Source organism: Pocillopora verrucosa, chromosome 6, assembly GCF_036669915.1.
Source record: "Pocillopora verrucosa isolate sample1 chromosome 6, ASM3666991v2, whole genome shotgun sequence".
Taxonomy (NCBI): Eukaryota; Metazoa; Cnidaria; class Anthozoa; order Scleractinia; family Pocilloporidae; genus Pocillopora; species Pocillopora verrucosa.
The window spans coordinates 24453589-24474054 of NC_089317.1; the positions used below are offsets into that span (position 1 = coordinate 24453589).

The 20466-nt window shown below is 37.3% G+C and overlaps 2 protein-coding genes across 9 annotated transcripts; both read right to left on the bottom strand.

Annotated features, from left to right (window-relative positions):
* Positions 1-480: 480 nt before the first annotated feature.
* LOC131798220 (orexin receptor type 2) lies at positions 481-11872 on the bottom strand. 8 transcript variants are annotated; one of them, XM_066168662.1, is made up of 3 exons: positions 11815-11855; positions 2586-2630; positions 481-2340 (listed from the first exon to the last, which is right to left on the bottom strand). In XM_066168662.1, exon 3 carries the CDS (start codon positions 2076-2078, stop codon positions 957-959), a length of 1122 nt encoding a protein of 373 aa, XP_066024759.1. In that variant the 5' UTR covers positions 2079-2340; positions 2586-2630; positions 11815-11855; the 3' UTR covers positions 481-956. The 8 variants fall into 8 exon arrangements, with proteins under 8 accessions (XP_066024759.1, XP_066024758.1, XP_058971859.1 ...); XM_066168661.1 differs by lacking the exon at positions 11815-11855 and adding an exon at positions 7865-7934; XM_059115876.2 differs by lacking the exon at positions 11815-11855 and adding an exon at positions 7865-7934 and having other exon boundaries at positions 2530-2630.
* Positions 11873-15207: 3335 nt separating this feature from the next.
* On the bottom strand, positions 15208-20160 carry LOC131798232 (QRFP-like peptide receptor). The gene is made up of 4 exons (XM_059115891.2): positions 20095-20160; positions 18342-18450; positions 17257-17360; positions 15208-17097 (listed from the first exon to the last, which is right to left on the bottom strand). Exon 4 carries the CDS (start codon positions 16936-16938, stop codon positions 15814-15816), a length of 1125 nt encoding a protein of 374 aa, XP_058971874.1. The 5' UTR covers positions 16939-17097; positions 17257-17360; positions 18342-18450; positions 20095-20160; the 3' UTR covers positions 15208-15813.
* Positions 20161-20466: the final 306 nt, after the last annotated feature.

Below are 20466 nucleotides of genomic sequence, written 5' to 3' on the forward strand. Positions count from 1 at the left end.
TTTCGCCATGATGTTCAATGAACAACCAATACCGACTGGCAGTTAGCTTTAAGTCCAAAAGTCATCACATATCATCAGTATTTATATTTCCTTCGGTTGCATGAAAAGCGTGAGTGAGACAGATATACGTGAGTTTATTGCAGTTTATAGAATCTTAATATTAATTACTTGCTATTTTGACGTACGAACGCTGATTACATCCGCAAAGCTTCCCAAGAGACCGAGAAAATGTAGGAAGTCTCACACCCTTTAATTATCTAATGCTTTTCTTTTATTTATATTTTTTTCTGAATCCACACCTTATGTGTTCCTTATTCTTACTCCTACACAAATTGTGCATTTTTCTTTTCTTCCTTACTGTCAGGTGCGCAATTAATACGAATTTGAAGCACAAGTGTAGTATGCGTAACTGGAAAAGAAAATATAAGGAAAAACACAAAGAAAACTCAGACACTGTTGACATTCAGAATGGATGTTTTATTTCGTTGACAAATCAAGCACTATGCTGAAATGAATCGTCATGTAGTATAGAACTGGCGATTCACTTGTACGATGAAACAAAAGAGGCCACGCACCATGCGTTAATTATCACAAGAAGTAGACAAATAGGCCACAAGCTTAAAACATCTATTTTTTTTTCCTTATTGTTTTGCTGAAGAGACAATGACCTAACAGACAAAATGGAAACCCCTCGGACATCGCTTAGCATAGTGTTATTAACTTCGTCTTAATGGCGGCTTTGCGAGTGTACAGTTGCAAGCGTTCCCTCGAAGCAAACGTTCTTCAAACTGACCTCGAGCGTACAATATGTAGAGAGGGACAGAGGAAATATCATATCGACTGATATCAATCTGTTTCATATTCAAGGAAATTATATTAAATTTGTATCTACTATGGAATACCAGTGTAAACTGGATAATTTCAGCTTTTCTTTCCGTTCCTTTGACATGTTGTCATTAGATGACCGTCTCTTTTGCATCAACGATTAATACTTCATCTGTGATAAGAATTTCATTATATTCTACAGTCTGGCTGATGTTCTTGTCTTGACCAGTCAGACTTCGCAATCGGCTCCTCGTGTAAGTGATTGTACTTTCTGCCATGCTTTGGAATATTTTCGGATCACAGGTAAAATACAGTTTAAATTCCTCCCTAAAATTCTCGTGGCAGATAGTGTAAGCAATAGGATTCGCAGCACTGTTTGCAAAGAGAATGATGTTGGTGAATGCAACCATGTCCCAAAATTTTGAGTAGCTTGCCCCGTTTCCAAAATCGAGCCAAAGCCACATAACGTTATTGGGTAACACACAAATCGCAAAGAGAAGGGTGACGACAATGAGCATGCGTACAACTTTGCGCGCCTCGTTTCTACGTGCGTTGTGTAAAACGGAGTTGACAGAGTATCTCCTCTTCACGTTAACACAAGTTCTTAGTTCAAGTCCGATTTTCAAGTATGCTATCGTGATCATACATAGAGGCAAGAGGTATTGCAGAGCGAACAAAGAAGCTGTGTATGCTTTCCTGTACTCGATTCCTGGCCAGTTTTCCTCGCAATAATTGGTTGTCTCGTTCAGATTTAACACCACCACATAAGGAACTGTTAAAAGGGCGCAGACAACCCAGGTGACCACAATGACGACGAAAGCATGCTTCTTAGTCATTTGTTTCCTGAGAGGATATACTATAGCCCAAAACCTATTCAGGCTCACAGCTGTCAGTGTAAATATGGAGCTAAACACAGCCATTGTCTGAATGGGGTACAGAAGTTTACACAGGACTTGCCCATACAGCCATTTGTGGTGATTCTCCTGCACAGGAATGTCAAAAGGGATGCAAATGCAGGTGATTGCTAAGTCTGAAGCCGCGAGGTTTAACACGAAGAAGTTTGTTACGGTTCGCATTCGTCGACGCCTCGCGATCACCACACAAACCAAGGTGTTGCCGATGACACTAATAAGGAAAATTATGGCATATAATGAGAGCTTGATTCCCTTGATGGCGGATGACTCGCCCGAAGTTTCTTCTGAGATGTTGACGTCTATAGAGGTCTCATTACTCGTGGACATATTGGTTACCATATCGGTGAGGGCTTTGAAATAAGGGCTACACTCAGGTTTAGTTAGTTATGTACCTCAACGAGACCGCTATTTGCCAAGTTGCTTCTCTCCAAGTCCGTCTTTCCGACAGAATCGTAGAGTTTGTGCTCTGGTGATCGAAATGTTCGATAACACAATGAAACCCCAACGCAATAACTGCTAAATCCAATCTGAACTTCTACAATACTGACGCCAAATGTGACCGAAAGACCCCTTCGTCGAACGCACCAGGGTTGTAAAGCTTCTGTAATTCAATGGTGAGAAGACAAAATACGAAATTAGAAAACTGTCTGATCTCGATTGGTTGTAAACATGACTTCGCACGTGTTTTCGAGAATCTTTCCTCAATACATTGACAGACAGAAGCTACTCATTAACAATGTCAAGGTCCTAGTTATTAATAATAAATTAAGACATCGAGACAATAACTCACGCAAACAAACTTAGACAAGAAAAGGAAAACATTCTACCCATGGCGAGAGAACCTACGTGCTTGAGTGAATTTCAATTAACCATAAGAGCGTCGCCACACAGCTGTGGGGGAAAAGATATCCATAATTTATTGACATAGCAATTATTTGATCATGTTTTAATAATGGCAAAAAAGTCGGAAAGTACGAGATCATTGTTATATTCGATGTCAAGGGTATTGGCAGAACAAAAGATAAGGCATTCAAATGAAAGTTGGAGGAAAACACACATACACTAAAACCTCATACTTTTCTGTAGCAAGGCAGATAAAAAATAAATATATAACATTATTGGAGAGGTCCTGAACCAAATTTATTAAGACTAGGAAACAACTATGCTTACACACGCATATTCAGTTGAAGTTTTGTTATGCGTTTACGAAGCTATTGTTTGAGAATTGTAAATTAATCTAAACTTAACAGATGTATAAAGACTTCTTTTCGTTACCAGATTGATTTATGCAAAAGTATGAAGCATGTCGTGGGTGCGATATGGATTTACGCTGAATGTTAAAAATGTACCACTCATGAAACAAGATTTCATAAAAATTTGAACATGGCCTTCATATGATAGACACATAAAAGTTTATTGAAGAGAAACACATTAATGCTTAGTACATATATAGGAAATTAAAGTCGAGAGCAAAATTAGACTGCAAAACTATAATGTCTTTCAGTTTATATAAGGCGGACGGAATATCTTCATCTACATGTATGGAGTCGTTCATTGCGATCACAAAACATTAGTTTGGTAGGGTAAGAGGATATCTCAGAGGGAAGAGTATCCGAGAATTTAACGAGGATATAAGGGCTACCACGGAGGTGTGAGTCATTGCAGTTTAAAGAAATGGCCTTAAAAAAGAAAACAACAACAATAACAAAGAAACGGGCACGTTTCCTGTTATATTTCCCAGATGTGCATACCGATACGTTGCTACTGCGTTGCAAGTAAACCAGAGCGAAGCCTATTCGATTATTTTAAGTAGAAAAATACATTTGAAGATGAGTTAATAGAATGAAAACCACAATGATACCAATAATTGCAATAATGATAATAATAACATTGATAAATACATATACTGATAACGATTAAAGTGGTTGGTGTAATGGAAAAATTTTAACAAACAAACTGTAGATCTCTCGTTATCAGTCATAGAGGTCTCATCTGAAATGACAACCACGTATCATCGACTTATCTGATTGGTATAGTATTTTACTAGCGACCATGTGTTGTATACCTTTTTGCTTTACGCAGGTTTTCCCTATTCTAAAGTTGTGCAGCCACCCTAATAGCTTATACACCTGAGATCGTAGAACCCTGTTATCAGCCGTATGATTTGTTCACCTGTAATTACTTGAGATGAATCTGTAGAATGACATGCGCATTTGGTTCTGGTGTTTTCCTAGATTGTTCGTTTGTTCATATTTTTGTTGCTGATGTTGTTGTTACTGATGTTGATGCTGCTGTTGCTGTTTTTTGTTATCAATAGGCGAATACTCTGCACGATTCTTGCTAAGAGACGCAAACGACTTATGGCGATCAACTCCGCTTGAAAACATGCGTCGTTAACTTTAAACCTCGGGAAGCTGTGGGTTTAACTGCTTGAAAGCCTACTTCAGTGATATTGATCCACGAAAATAATCCTCTAAGCGTGTTTCCTGATAGGTTTATGATAAGAAAGTTGAAATAAAAATAACCTTATTTATAATGTACTTTGTACGCATCATCTGATACTGAAGTCAATCTGATCCTTTTTATAAGCTTATGATTTACTGCCCCGTAAGTTTTAGCGCGAAAGCTGTATCGAGTTTCTCAAAAGTGTTAGCAAAGAAACGGAAGTACCCATTTTCTTTCCTAAAGGGAATTGGTGAAATTAAATTGAAAGAACATTTCCCGAGAGAGTTTTCTTGAAAGTCTTGTTATAACTTATTACAACGGGGAACGAAAACCACCAGGCGAATGTCGTCAACCAGAAATTATAATTCCATTAATTTGGAGGTCGACGCAATTCGGTTTTTCTGTTCGCGAATAAAGAATTTGTTTTTAGCACTTGCTGTTTACTTTCAAGAGAACTGGGTGAAAGCTCTAATTGTGAGCTGAGGTGACGAACACAATTTAGGTTAAAATGAAATATTATTGGAGATGAATTATTGGCTGAAGTATTGCACTTATCGAACCAAAAATATTTCAATTCCATAGGTTATGGGATTGAAATATTTGCGGTATCTATCTTGCGTACTTAGCACACACAAAACCGCCACGCAGTCAAATATGTATCTTTGGTTGACTGTCAAAAAGCTTAATAAACGCTACGCAAAAATCTGGGACCATTCGAAATTTAGTACCACAGTAAGGAAAGGCAAGACCAACCGAAAGGAAATCATTGTAAAAATATTTTTAGTTTACTCCAAACATCTTATGGAAAATCATGACATATATCAGGTGTATTTTAGAGTCACAACCATTAATGGACGGTCATTTCAAAACTAGCGATTTGTATGCCGTCATCGCAGTAATGTGATGATAGTATGTGAAAGAAAAGGCTAACATAACTTGTAAACCTTAGGATGTTTGTCGAGAAACTGTCCAATTAGACTCCGGTTTCCGCGTGTGGCAATGATCAGTAACATATACTGTGTACGTGATAGATTAAACATGTTTTTTTACGACCCTTAGAACCAAAAAGTCGTGTAAACTATCAAGATTAAAAGGGCGCTTCTCCACTGAGATTTAGTGGCAGGTTTGCGAAGTTCTTGGTCAATGAATTGCTGAGATTTCTTGTTAATGCATCGGTGTGGTGTGGACATCAGGATGTCTTGATTAAGGGTTAGGGTCTTAGTTGGATTAGTTACGAGATTCAAGTTTGGAGTGACACTAGCCAACAACGAGAACTAAACAAGCAACAGAATTTCCCCATTCATTTCGCAGCGAGAGTTTCATCACAAATAGTAGATATGGTAACCCTCCTCCCTGCTCTTGCCTCCTTTATCGTTTTCAAAGCTAATGAAACGGCAAAATTTTCAACAACTAGGTAGAAAATTATGAGGATAGAAATGGCCGGCCAGTTAGCCTATTCGAAAGGCTGGATCTTAACGACCTCTGCGACAAAGCCATACTTTTTCCAAGATGGAATCTATAAAAGGTGTTTGAGAAAAAGATGTAGATAGGAGCTGGAATGGATTTTAAATTGATAGACGCGATCAGAATGGGATACTCTATTGGGAATGAAAAGTGTTCTACTGACCAGTTTTGCATCGGAAAAAGTCTTCAGGATATCAGGACAAGGAAAATTAACCCTTTTTTTCATTTTTTGCGTTTTTATTTAATTATCATTTCCATTGTTTTTGTAAAATGAAAGAGAGGTTGCAAACTTATACTCAATTCTTCAGAAGCCACAAATAGTTGAGCCTTTTATCTCAATAAGCTGCTTTCTAGAACTAGTCAATTGCGATATAATCAACAGATTTTATCGATAAACTTTAACCAATCAATTTATATCAGATCATGCTATCCAGACATCAGACAGGAAACTGTGATTTGTTATTTATTGGACGATATTGAAAATGCTGCGATTGACTTAGAAGAAATGCGGATAATTAGCAAAAGTATCGAGAAGAAAGCAGCGTTTAGCACCGAGGTCGACTCTGTTGACAAGACCCACGTTCACGGCATTGTTAGCATGATTTTGTCCTATTGTTTTCCAAGGGAAAAGTAAGATTTGTTTATCTACGCCGACAGCTGCCATAGTTCTTGTTCGAGCTACTATAATGGTCAAACCGGATAATGACCATTTGATGTGCCTCCGGTTAATTGGAAACAGTCGCTGTGCTTAATGATTTGAACCTGTTCGAATATTCAGTAAAAGCAGGTCAATAAAATTTCAGCCCAATAAAGATTCTATAGTACAGTTAAGATCTTGCCAAGGGCTAAACACTTGAGTTTAATACCAAGGAAATTCACGAGTATTTGTACTAAATCAGCGAAAATGCGACTGATAGCTTTAAGCAAACAAGAGAATGGTTTTGAAATTTTATGAATCCTGCGAAATTCAATTGATTAGACGGAACAAAACACCAGGACAAAATTTCTGGGAGTTGTATTATTCCCGAAGAATGCATCGGAGAATGCTTAAGTATGTGAAGTGACGCGAGATGTTTTAGTTTTACATTACTACTCCATTATTGCCTGACTTGGAAAAAAGGTTTGAGGCATGCAGGTTGAGAAATTCAAATTCTAGATTTGCAAGAATTGGTGTCATCATGCAGTTGTGCTGGCGAGCTGCATCGCAGCTCAATAAACCGGAATTGTGCGACTAATTGTAAATGTGCTTTTAACACTATTATGTCTGGTCTAGCTATTAAAATTCGAAAGCATCCACTCGCTCTTCACGAAATTACATTTTTCAGCTCCAAAGAAGTCTTTATCAGTACAACTTTGCCTTCAGTTCTAGCGCTTCAAAATCGTAACTTGTGATGTAAGATATTCGTCGTAAATCAACAATTTGCAATCGCGAGTTCAGACTGATTGAGAACTATCAACCAAACATAATAAATGATGATCGTCTCGAGACAAACAATTTTCAAGCCACTTACCGACATGAAAATTCCTTGCGAGGCTGGAAGCGAAATCGTATAACTTTAGTGTAGTTGGTTCTACTCTTTCGATGTAAACGTGCCTCTTATAGGTGTAATGGTTTGACGTGCTCAAACGTCGCACTCTCCATTAGTGTTTTTTAAAAACTGTGCTATACGATACCCCGGTCACGTTCTTTTGGTACGAGATCTCAGCTAGAGAGTAATTTTAACATGTAAACGCCTTTACTTCAGCGAGGAATGGAAGTGATCAGAAATTATTTTCATACTGCATATTTGTACCTTAAAAAGCGGTTTGAAGATGAATATTGTTTTGTCTTAACCTGTAATTTTATAGCATCCTAATTGGTTCAAAGTAAAAGCAGAATCACTCAAAATACTTTAAAAAACTGTATACAATTTGTTTTCCTTGAGTGTACCGATTGTAATTTATGTTTCTCGGACATGCTAATATAGCAGGGTTTTCCTTTTAAGTGACGAAACCGGCGAGAGTACAAGCACGCCGTGAAAAATGAAGTACCTTTCGAAAGTATCGTGTGAGTTCTTCATCTTAACTTTGACAACAATTCTGGGAGCAATTCATGATCATAGACGTTATATTTCACGTTCTTGAGCAATATTTAAACATGAACAAAATGACAAGAATTTTGGTTGACGAGATCTATTTACGAGTCATAGACAACTTCTCTCTGCAGTTCAACTCACCTTAACTATGTGCGGTGACTCTTGAAGGTCTCAATTCAGCAAAGATCGCACGAAAGATTTTTTTTATTGTTTTCTTTCCGATTATACCTGCTAATTAATGAGAGGAAAGTAGATATTACTTAGTTCAAAACAGGAGGTACGTTCTTGAGCCAAACAAAGATATATTCATTAGCGGTATTTACTCAGGAGAAATATAAACAAGGGTTTGGTTAATCGGCTGAAGGATAATGAGCAATTGAAGAAAAACAAGGAATGACGAGGGTCAGACTTGAAGCACCACTGAAAAAATTCTCTTAATACCTGCCAACACCGGAAGTTACTATAATGAAAACTCTCATAAACTTGTTAGAAAGAGGTTTCCTGATCTCCTCGTCGTTTCGTGCATGATTTGAGAAAAACTTGACATTTCCGACAGGAAATACCGATCCATGTAGTCTTAAGGTTGATGGGCGCTAGTAAATATAGAGCAAATGGCTTTGAAGGAAAAATGTTTTGCAATTTCTATAGGCAAGTGCTTGGTGAGTTATCAAGACGAAGTTTAAGCGGCAGATTTAGAAAAGTCTTTTAGAGTAGAGACTTTCCGCTTGAAGTGGTCAAGTGTGAGATTTTCATTTGAGGAATCGCAAATTGCGACAGAATTCTATGGAAAATCAGGAATGACATGCATTTGTAAGTGTCGCACTGCTGATTCGCAAATGGGCCGATCAGTTGCATTGACGGAGTGGAAGGAAGTTTAGGAAGAATAATATGGTGGTGCAATAATCGCAAAACATGGAACTAGTTCTCACACAATATCACTCGAGCATAACGCAATCTCCCTCTGTTGATAGAAACGAATCAGGAGACGGCGACACAACGCACCCGAAACCTCTGGCCAACTTGGGGTCATTGTGACTACGTGATGGCGGGTTTTAGGAGACATTTAGAGATGGTTATCTGTTGCAGGCTATCTAGCTTGTTTCTCGAAGTCTTTCGTTTCACATTGGGTGGCAATCTTTGCAACTGGCATCGTTAATCGAAGGACAATGTTCCTTTCTTTCTATCTCATCGGGCTTGTGTGTGTAAGTGATAATTGCATGTATAACTTCCTGCCTCTCTTAACGGGTATCGAAGTGGTCTCTATCTTACCAATTCAAGCTGTTACAGAATGAAAATAGTAAATATAATTCGCTAAGTATGCCTTACTCAAGAGGTCGAACAGTGCGACATCGTTCAATCTGCATGAATACCAATTAGCGCTGGTGTTTTGTATAAAAGGAAAGCTGTGACATTTACCGCGTCGCTACAAAAAATGTTTTGATTGTTACTTTGATCGAGTTCGGTTACTTTTTGGTTTTCTAAGTGATTTCCTTTAAAAAATTGCCGTCAAAATGTTATTACGTTTGGGAGGAAAAAAAGGGCTGGTTGTCGAAAAAAAGGCCTATCTCTTTCAGGGCTTTGTTGAAGTAGGTTAGCATCTTCATTGGCAGAGCGGATGTCACCCTCTCGTTCCCGTGATGTTCATTCCTTAAATTATTTCTTTAGTTTGCGAAGCCCTTTCAGGGAAACTGAGCTTACGAGAACGTACTTTTAAAAGTAATTGGGAATCACTCGAAGCAGAATAGCAGAATTCGTGCTTCCCCGCGGGCCCATGATCAGATATCTTGTAGATATACAAAAGCAAACTGTACTGTTCGAGATATACAACTATTGTTATATTGAAGTGCTGTCCCTAACGTCCATAATTGCAATTCTTTGTCGTCCCATGAGAAGTCTGGGGAGCCAGAACGTCGAAGCTATTGACCGAACCAAACAAATAAAACAATCTCACTTTGTGCGCCTTTATTGTGTGAATCAGCTTGTGCCAATAAGCCCCGTGCATTCGCTGCGTAGATCATTGCAATGAAACAAAACTTGTACAACTCCTTTTTTTCTTTGTTCTTCATGACTTCTGTGGCACTAGCAAAAATCAACGACCTACACAGATGTTTAATACATTTTTCAGCCCAATTTTTTCAGAATCTTTAACTTACCAAGGCATGATTGCAGCTTTATCAGTGCTTTAAATGGGGTTTGGTGTATCTTTTTTAATAACAACGTCCCTTCTGAATCCGTTGTCATAAAATTAACTGAAAGCCTGTCGAAATTTGCTGCAGTGGTTTATTTTAGCTTTCATGGTCAACTAAAAACGCTTAAATATGGAATCCCGTCAGGTGTTCTCCTGAAGATGCAGCAATTAGCATGTGCTCTCGACTGATGTTAGAGAAATGTTTTTCTTGCCAGGATGATATTTTGATATACAATACTGCAGGTTCTTAACATCACTGACAATAAATTTTCAAGTCTCTTGAAAGAAGTGATCGAGATAAAAATAATCAATATCGCCTATTGTTTTCCCTGTAATGACTGGTGACATATGTTTTGCGATCTTGCTTCATGGAGTGATAATAATACGCTCTCATGTAGCCACGATAATCTCGCAATTGCCTAGTGTCGCTCATTTGGTGGCTCAAATCAATTTTCGAACGATTAAATAAAAAAAAAAAAAAGAGTATCATCGAAGCATGCTGGTTGAGATAAATGAAGCCTTAAAACACTCTACAAGAAAACATCACTGATTCTTTGCAAGAGCGACTTCGGAAAGACAGGTTTGAAAGTTATATAAGGTGAGGTAGAATGTCATAAGCCAATTTTCAAAACATCTAGTGATTATCAACATAAAAGTGGCATCTCACATAACCTTCTTAAATCATGTAAAAATATAGCATTGGCGATGTTTATAATACACATTCGTTTCATTTAGCCGCCTTAGAATAGATTCACCGGTAAAGTAAGGCAACCTGGATTTCAGTTACTTTTACTTTAGCTCAGATAAATTTTTTAATAAATGACTGCAAAAAAAAGCATGTCAAATCTGCTAAGACGCCGGGAGAAAATACAGAAGAGCAGGAAATAATTTTCGTCAATTATAATGACCGAATGTAGTAAAGGTTCCGAGTAGCTGAAATTTGAAAGAGATCAATTACTTTCAGTAATATTCATCCTCCGAAAGAAAACTTGAGAATAATCAAATGAACATGCAGATCAGGAAAGACTTTGGTTGTCAAAGAATTTTAGAACATTGCATTCGGGGAATATTTTTTCTAGTCAACTCAGGGAGGAAAATACTGACCACGCACACAGAAACTTAATTTCTATCAAGGCCGTCATTAACTGCTCGTTATTAGCTTGTTACTGGCTCCAGTAGACAACACACGCAGTTCTCCTAAAACAATTAAGGCACCAGAAAACAAACGTTTAGGTCCCCCGGACTCCTATTCTTCGCTTTAATGGATTAAAATTATTTGTTTGAATGAGATGCTAAAGGTATCTCCCTCAGGCCATGCTGACAATTAGTGTTGTTTATAACAATTGGACGATGCAATTCCGGGTTGTGAAAATTGCCAATGAGACAAGGATTTTAAATATCGTTCGGCATCAAGGCTAATCAATATCTATGTTCCTTTACGGATACGGAAATGTTTTTATGCTTGGAAAAAAAATTAGTTGAGATTTTATTGAGTTCTAAATTTGATGAAAAATTAGCATGAAAGGACGAGTCTTCTTTTGGATAGAATTCTGAGCATGCTGATAAATCACCCTAGTATATACCTTACATATACACGAAATTATGACACAAAAGAAAACTGAGTGATATAAATGTAGTAAGCGATAAAATATGTCAAGAAATAAATAAAAACTGCTTTACAGTTTTCAACTGGTTTCCATGTATTTCAGCGTGATAGAACATCGCTCTTTGAAAGGCGACTTATCCGAGCTTTCATGTTTTCCACTCATTCATACAAGTATTGTGTATTAGCCCACCAACTGGTCTGACTGCTTTGCAGAAATAACTAATACAATCTTCCTACAGTGAACATTCAGCTTACGTTTTGAACGGTGTAGTAATGATACTCAGTTAGGGGTCCTACCTTTTATTTCTTCTCGTTGTGTGTGCAAGTTTTCTCAAGAGAAACGCACTACGACTAGGATCCTTCCAGAAAAAATGTTTGCTCTAACCTGAAGGAAGACAGAATGCCACTGTTCTATTATTCTTTACAGGTGGCACTGATAATTTTACGTCGTAAATTACTTAACGCACGTGCTTGTCACTTCGCTATGGTTACACGATGACAACTTTCTTTCAGTGTAAACAAATCCATTATCCACTTTGTTCTCTCAGCAGACATTTAAAGCCTCAGGGTTGAACAGTAATTTCAAGCAAAACAAATGGATAATGAATGAGGTATTTTTGGATAAATTAGAAAACAGAGAGAAGCAAAAGTGCGAGAACAAGAGCGCCGATAAAATTATTTCACCCACGCTTGCTTTGCGAGAAAAAAAAAATAAACGTGCATTGAGAAATAGATGCAAACTGAATTAAAGAAAAAAACAACCTCCGCACAATCTCCCGGACAATTATTTTTTACGCTCGACGAAAATAAAACTCGTAGATTTTTTTAATCTCCTGGCAATATTACTCAACCCTTGGTTTGAGCTACATATGGTTTAAGAATTGCTTTTAAGAAAATAGTCAATCGAAATAGATAGATAAATACGTTAGTTAGTAGAAAAAAAAACAGCTGTATATGTATAAAGTAGCCAAAACATGACTCTTATTTAACAAACAGAGAAGCCTTGATTATGCTCTGTTCTGTTGTAAAGCACGCAGGAAGCGGCTAGAGCACGGCTACTTCTTGAGTGCTCTTGCCGCTTCCTAAGTGCTTTACAACAGAACAGAGCACAGTCAAGGCTTCTCTATTTTTTTCATAATACAGAATCCGTTAAATTCCCCAAGAATTACTTTCAATTTTCAAAACAAACTTTATTTCCAAAGCGAACAACAGTGTCGTCAGCATGCTCTATACTCTCATAAAGCACGCTACAACAAGCCAATCAGAATTCCTGTTAGAATGGTTCAAATAATCTGATTGGCTGCACAAGACTAAAGCTGTCAAAAATGTCAAACCATCAAAGTTCATATTCTGCAATATTTTACAAACTAAAATAATTCGGCATGTCGAATTTAACACTTTTGCCTGAATTTTTTTAGTTTCTAATACAGAATCTGAAAGTGAAATGTTCAGTGAAATTTTGCCCAATCGTGACTCACGAAAATACGCAAGTTATTTTACATGAAAAGAAGAAAATAAACTGTTCAAGGCGAATGTTTTATGAATGAACGACAAACGAATTCACCAGGACATGCGATGTTTCATCGCTCGGAATGACAGCGCCGTAAAACTCGGCTGCAGTGACTGATGTGGCCTTCCACACAAGGCATCGGAAAGGTTATCAGAGCAAGCTCTTATTTTTCTTATTTTGCTTTATTTGAATATATATTTATTTCTCGTTAAGTGTGTCCTGTGACGTGGTATTATGTTATGAAACCAATGTGATATATTCTCGAATGACATTTTTGTCAGAATCATAAAACAGGAAAAATGATTTTCTTGATCAAGTTGCTAATTCCCGTTAAACGTACTAATAACGACAGAAACCAATCAAATCTCCAAATATAAAGTTCGCTACACAGAAGCTTTATCTAATTTTTAATGTGCAAATGATACGGCGCGAGCAATCAACGGTGAAAATTAATAGTGAACTGTGAAGAAAAACACTGTGGAAACAGAAGGCGCCTTTTCAGTTAACATCTGAAACGTGATTTACACCGACATATTGTGATAAAATTAGTTGCTCTGAAAATGTCCTTGTACACCAACGTTCTCTGGCGCTTGAATTAATTTTCAGTATTTTTTTCGTTATCGCCCTACCCACTGAAATAAGTGTTTGTTCCAGAAGCTTATTTGTGGGTATGTTTCTTCCTATAATTGTCTTGGTCTCTTGGAAGCTAAATTTTAAGTAGGCACAGCCTAATTTCGTTGTCCTCTGGCCGATTAAAAAATGCTAAAACCTTTGAGACAAACATACTCCGTGTGAGGAAGAATTCTGGCGGTAATACTTAATCATGTTTGTGTTTTATATATTACTTTTCAATTGAACAAATTGTTCGCTTAATATTCAGGTTTTAGATGAAATAGAAATGAAAATTATATCTTTGTTTACAAAATATAGAACTTCAAGAAAGTGTGAGTGAACTGTAAATTGTTAGTTTACTGTGTGTTAATTGCGATAATTATACTGTTCCTGTAGGATAATCATAGTTTTCAATCAGATTTTAAAACATAGACACGTTTCAAGGCGCTTTTTCAGCCTTGATTTCCTTAACGACCATTGGAAATTTTAAAATTACTTTAAGGTGATTTTTCTTTTCGGCGACATCGGTCAGTTATCGTGAGGCCCACGAATCATGCGGAAATCTAAACTTTTTGCATTTTTATGTACATATTCAAGACATACTATTATTAAAGATCATGATTAGTTTTAACATTCCTTGCTGATACACAATGTAAACATATAACTTCGTACTTTTTTTCACCTCAAATCTTCTCTAATGCCAAACAAACCAGTGCAATAATTTGTGTGCTAACACAGAATATTTTTCAGAAATTTTCTTTTGGATGTTAATAACGACGGCGAAAGAGCCAAACAATTATAACTCTCGATAAGCATACTTCTACCTCCACCTGATCACAGTGAATTGATTGGTATACTTCCGTTTTTTTTAAATTTTTTTTTTTATACATTTTAAATTTTTAGGACATATAGCAACATAAACTCAATCCATAAATTTGGGTTTCAGCAAGAGATAAAATTGTGCTTGGATTTCTACCATTGCAGTCGGCTGTGAATAGCAACGATCAAGAAGTTAGTTATGAATAGGCAACGCTTTCTAAGTAAAGAAACGGCCTAACTTATGACGTCGTTCGAATAAACAGCAGTACTCCCCGAATTTTTTTCAAACATTTTCATGCAATAAAAATTGCAATTAAAATACCACACTTTTAGAAACGAGAAAGTGATAGATTGGTTGACAGAACAAACGATATTGGTCAGCTAGGATCAGACATAAATCCGTTGAAACAACTCCACGCAAAAAGAATGTTAAAAAAAAATGGCGAAATTTCACATTTTATGGAAAGTGCATGTTTTGTGCTGACTGGACGAGCCGACTTAATGGGAGATAAAAAAACGTCATTGGCCGTTCAATTGAAATGGTCTGCTCAGGTGAACTTTGTTTAAATTGTTCAAAGTTTTTTTTAAAATCACATTGTGAAAATATTCTAAACTAGACGCATACTTGGCATGGACTCTTGCAACAGAATACTTGACTATTCTCTCAAATATGCTGTTTCGTGATTCTGCTAAATTTATTTACAATATTCATATGAGTCAAAGACGATTATTGGCTGAACAAGATTATATTTTAATCGAATCGTTACGGATTAAAAATTGCGAAGTATTGAACTAATAGCATTTATGTTCGTGAGCTTCTGCATTTTCTCCATATTTGTTCCATTTTTATATGCCATTTTAACCCTCTTTTTCTCGACACATGCAAATGTCAAGGTCAAGCTCAAGATGGGCACTTACTCGTCTGATTACGGGTCAGTGACATAAAACTATTTAATTCCACTGAAGTAATCGATCCGAATGTTTTCTAATAAGCATATTTCTTGCTTATTTCTCATTTTTTGAGGAGAGAACGTGGAAGGCTATCTCAAGCTCTCTGCTATACATGTGTTTTTTTTATCCTCCGACTTTTCAGTCTGAGAATAACCTTTTTCCTAGTTTTACTTGTAGCTGCACATTGTCTATTTCAGGAATACATTAAGCATATTTTCAGACAATTTTAGAAAGGTTGTGTAATCCTCTCACAAGTATTTCATTGAAACACATACTTCTCAATCATGGAAATTAAAATAATATTGTTTCTAAGGGGAAGATCTTCTTTTACCATTCCTTAATAAAATTACAGAAACGTAGTTATCTATCAGGAAACGATCGCAGTATCAGTTTGGATAGTTGTGTTACACATCAGTTTCTCGAGTCTCTTTCAGTATCTGGTTTAGCTTGTTTGCCTTCGCCGATTGCCTCTGGGCTTGTATCAGTACTTCTGTGTAACTCAAGCAGGTCGTTTTTTGAGGCGAGGATATCGCCAGAATCGACTTATACATCTCTCGATCGCATGATAAGTAAAGCCGAAATTCATCTCTGAAGTTTTCGTTACAAAGAGTGTAGGCTATTGGGTTAGCTGCACTGTTGGCAAATAGTATAATGTTTGTCACGGCGACCAAATCCCAGAAATGTTCATACTCTGCTCCGTTTCCAAAATCCAGCCAGAGCCACATGAGATTATTCGGCAGAACGCAGACAGCGAAGAGAGTGGTGACTACGACCAACATGCGTACGACACGCCTCGCTTCTTTTTGACGTTGCGAGTCCACGAGGCCTCGGTCAGAATTAATCAAATTCGTTTTCTGAACGCATTTGCGCATCTCGTGCGCGATTTTAAGGTACGCGAAGGCTATAATCATCAGAGGAGTTACGTATTGAACAAGGAAAAGTGACAAGGTGTAAGCTCTCCGGTAATTGAAATTCTTAGGCCAGATTTCTTCGCAGCTCATTACATTTTCGTCAAGGCGCAACACTAAGATATAAGGAAGAGTGATCAATGTTGATAACACCCATACTGCGGAAATGATAGTTTTTGCACGTGGTTTGGTAAGCTGGCTTCGCAGCGGGTAGACAATCGCCCAAAACCGGTTAAGACTCACAGCCACTAAAGTAAGGATGGAAACAAGCGCAGCAATAGTTTGCAGAGGATACAAAAGCTTGCACATCAGAGAACCATAAATCCATCTGTAATTATTTTCTTGAACTGGTATGTCAAACGGAATGCAGACACAGGTTATTGCCAGGTCAGCCACTGCGAGGTTTAGTATGAAATAATTAGTGACAGTTCGCATTCGGCGTCTTTTTATGATAACAGAGCAGACGAGAGTATTCCCAGAGACGCTTAATAGGAAAATCAAGGCATAAAAGAAAAGTTTGATGACTTTAAACTCAAAGCTTTCGCTTGATGATGTAAACACTTGCGAGGGGTTACCAAAAGCATCCGATGAATTGTTATTGAGGCTGGAGTTCGCCATCATTTCTTGCACCAGTACTGCAACAATGTTTAGATAGGACGTAGACCTCCGATTTCACCGGTTAAGCATTTAATTCTAAGGGCTTCGAAACTTGTTCAATTCCAGATGAAATGGCCTTGGTTTTCTCAGCGCTGCGATTGACGTAAGGAATAACCATGCACACTGTGTTGGCAAACAAAACAAAGGAAACAGGATTAACTTATATAATCCTTCATCGCAAGTTTAAGGACAGAAATGACTTCCTTGTTGAAGGCATTAAGCGTTCCACAATAGGTTTGTTGATTAGCTTTGGCGTATGTTATGAGGTGTAGGCGTCATCACCTTGACGAAGGAATACAGAAAACGGCTAAATCTTGCAAAAAAATCTATATCGCAGATTGTGCTACAATCTTCTTTTCTTTTTTCCTCTTTCCTTTAAGAGTGACCTATAAGGTAACCATGGTATTTATCGATTAGTTCGGAAACGCCTTTCTTACATGATATATTTTTTCGGAAACAGCAACTTTAGTTATCACCATTACAGAAAAAGACAATAAACGCCTTTCAAACTTAAAATATATACATTAAGTTTATTTTTTAATTAAAGCTCATTTGTGTTCCATCTCTGGAGGCAAATAGGAAACACAAAACACAATACTACACGCCAGCGGCACTTGCGGATGAAGCACAGCGGCTACTCACGCCTGAAACATGTCCGTCTGTGCTGATTATTATGCAACAAACTCGTTCCATGACTCCTACAAAAGGCTGTTGGGACAGCTGAACCAAATTTTGTAAGATTGCTGCGATTTTTTGTCTGTTTTTTTTTCACCTGCTGGTTTTAGTCCATTTGTCTTTCCACATACTGTAGATACATTTTTTCACATTGTTATGTAACTGAGGGCACTCACGGGCGGAACGTGAGGATCTGGGGCTTTCACTTTTAAGAAACAAATGCAATCATGGAAGTTGTACGTGTTGCATGTAAATAGCGTACGGCTGTTTATTGTTTTTTTCCACTTTGGCTCGCTCATGGTCCATAGCTTTTGCGGAGCACATCCCTACCCTGAGAATTTTTACATAAATATAGACACTGATCATGAATTGCTAAGCTTCGGCTCTTGTACAGAAACATTATGACCGACTTGATAAACTTAAAACAGTTTTGCCGCTTTTGTAGAGATGCAGTAACAAAGTTCTCGTCTGGAAGGATGTTTCCTTGCTTTTCCAACAGGTGGAAGTCAATGAATTTAAAGATGAAACAGAATACATATTTTTCAGAAAGAAACGCAGCGCATAGGGTCAAAATGACCATAGAACTGTACGTCAGGGCATAAAAATCCATCCCTTCGTAGCTTTAGTGTTAAGTTTCTAATTTCCTAAATCCCATTACTCTATCTATTGACATTAAGTCCACGTGCACTTACCTCAAAGCACACTTTTGTCGAACATTGCACGCGATCGCTGAAGCTTTGCACAATCTGCTTTGACATAACGACGTTTATTGTCATCTGACACCTCAATGGTAATTTATTTCTTAAAAAAAAAGAGGAACAGCAGCGCACCAGTCTCTTAGTCTGGAGATTAATCCTGTATCTTTTCCTTTTGTTTTTAAGCCAAGCTTTTTTTCTCACTAATGGAATATGCAGTTTACGTCATACTAATCGAATTATTACTTTTTCGTCTTTTTGTAAGTCGTAACTGGTCGTCTGTCTCAGTTTCAAGTGAGTAGCATAAATTGTCTTAATGGATGGAGATAGTCAGGTTGTAATTCCTGTCGTTGCAAAGATATTTTCACGGCAAATGGAGGAGTAAAATTTAAATATAAACATATGTATTCGTAGCGCGTGATACGCTTATGATGAACTTTTCCAAACGAGCACATAATCAAAACTGTCAGTTTACGAAGAGGAAGAGTTTTATTCCTTTATTTTCAAATCTTTTGATCTAAGTTCAAAGAATATGATGTCAGGCAAAAGCTGTATTATACTAATACAAAGTACAAAAATTCCTTTTGAATTCACGTTATTTTTCTATAACTTTACCTTGCATTAAGACTTTCAAATCCTTGCAAAGTTTTTTCCCGTGCCATGAAAATGCGTGAACACCAAACGCATTTTAAGCACTTGAAATTCGATTGATTATATGCTTGCAAACGAATCGTTGAATTTATATCTAAAAATAAAATTCTATTACCGATGAACAGTCTCGATACTTCGTGGTGATCCATATGAGGGAAAAAAGATCGTAATGGTCTTTGTCGTTTGGGCTGTAAGATGTTCATTGTACTGTTGGCAATTGCCCCATCTATTTATAGGTCAACCCTTTTGTCTTAAAGGAAAGACAGGCATGGGATCTTTGTCGCTTTTTCTTTCAATTTATCCATTATTCACTTTCATTTATCTTAGCAAGATAAAACAAAGTGTGGCGCAAAGAGCCTTGTAACAAGATTATCGATATAATTGTATTGAAATCGGTCCACGCGGGATGGCGCGTGAAGGAAAGTTCCGTCTAGACAATGTTATCATCCCCGGAAAATGTTCCAAACTAAAGCCGTTCTTTTTTTATTCAAATAGTGCCGTAGGCTGCTGCCCTTCTCTCCGTGGGTCACCTCTCTTGTCACTAAGCCAGGTGCGGTTAAAAGGTAGTTTGGATCGTGATATTTTCCAGAGATTGCATTTTAGATACCGGCTGTCAATCTACAATTCCTGAGAGCCATAATGGAATATTTTGATTAAATTTTTCCAACGATCATCAATGATCGTCAATGATCATCAATGATCAGTGGTGGGAAATTTTAATGGTTTGGCATTTGCGTTGGGTTTTACGGATACCTGATGTGAACAGAAGATTTCTAACTGTGCAAACGACTAATCTTCCCCCATATTTTATCTTTGACAAGTCTGATTGCCTCAATTCCGATCCACAATTACTAATATTCAAGGCAAACGGCGTATTTTTTGTATTCCTTTTCGTACCAGATATATACATTATGAAGAATGCTTTCCACTCAAATTGATGCGTGATAACTAAATGCAATGATGACACAGATTTTGGCCACGACCATAACTGAGTCACTGGGAAAAATTTTCGGACGCAAATAATTTTAGGACAATTATATGGTGAGAAATAGCCATTCCTGGCTGCAATATGCTTCTAACTTATTTATGAATTACTCACCGACTTCCTCCAAGAGATAAATTCTTCAATTATATTAGAACAGAACAACTCAGGACTGGTTAGGAGACGTGAGATTGTTGACTGAACGTCCAACGTAGCCAAGGTAATGTTGCACTTTGAATTTGTTCTTCAAAGAGCCAAGTGATACTTGATCACGGATGGAACGTAGGCCACTACATTCGGCTATACAGGATATACTCTAAGGAAAGGCAAAAGGGCAGCGTTCTTGATGTTATCTATTATTTTACCGGCGCAGCTAGATACACGCAGAAAAACGACAAATGAAAACAGTGCTTAATAATTTCACTTTTCAGCATTGCCAATTCTGTTTTGTCGGAATGATGTGGGAGATATCTAATTTTAGCCTTCAAC

Coding starts and splice junctions, on each gene's coding strand:
- LOC131798232 (XM_059115891.2), bottom strand. CDS start 16,938: ATGATGGCGAACTCCAGCCTCAATAACAATTCATCGGATGCTTTTGGT.
- LOC131798220 (XM_059115877.2), bottom strand. CDS start 2,078: ATGGTAACCAATATGTCCACGAGTAATGAGACCTCTATAGACGTCAAC.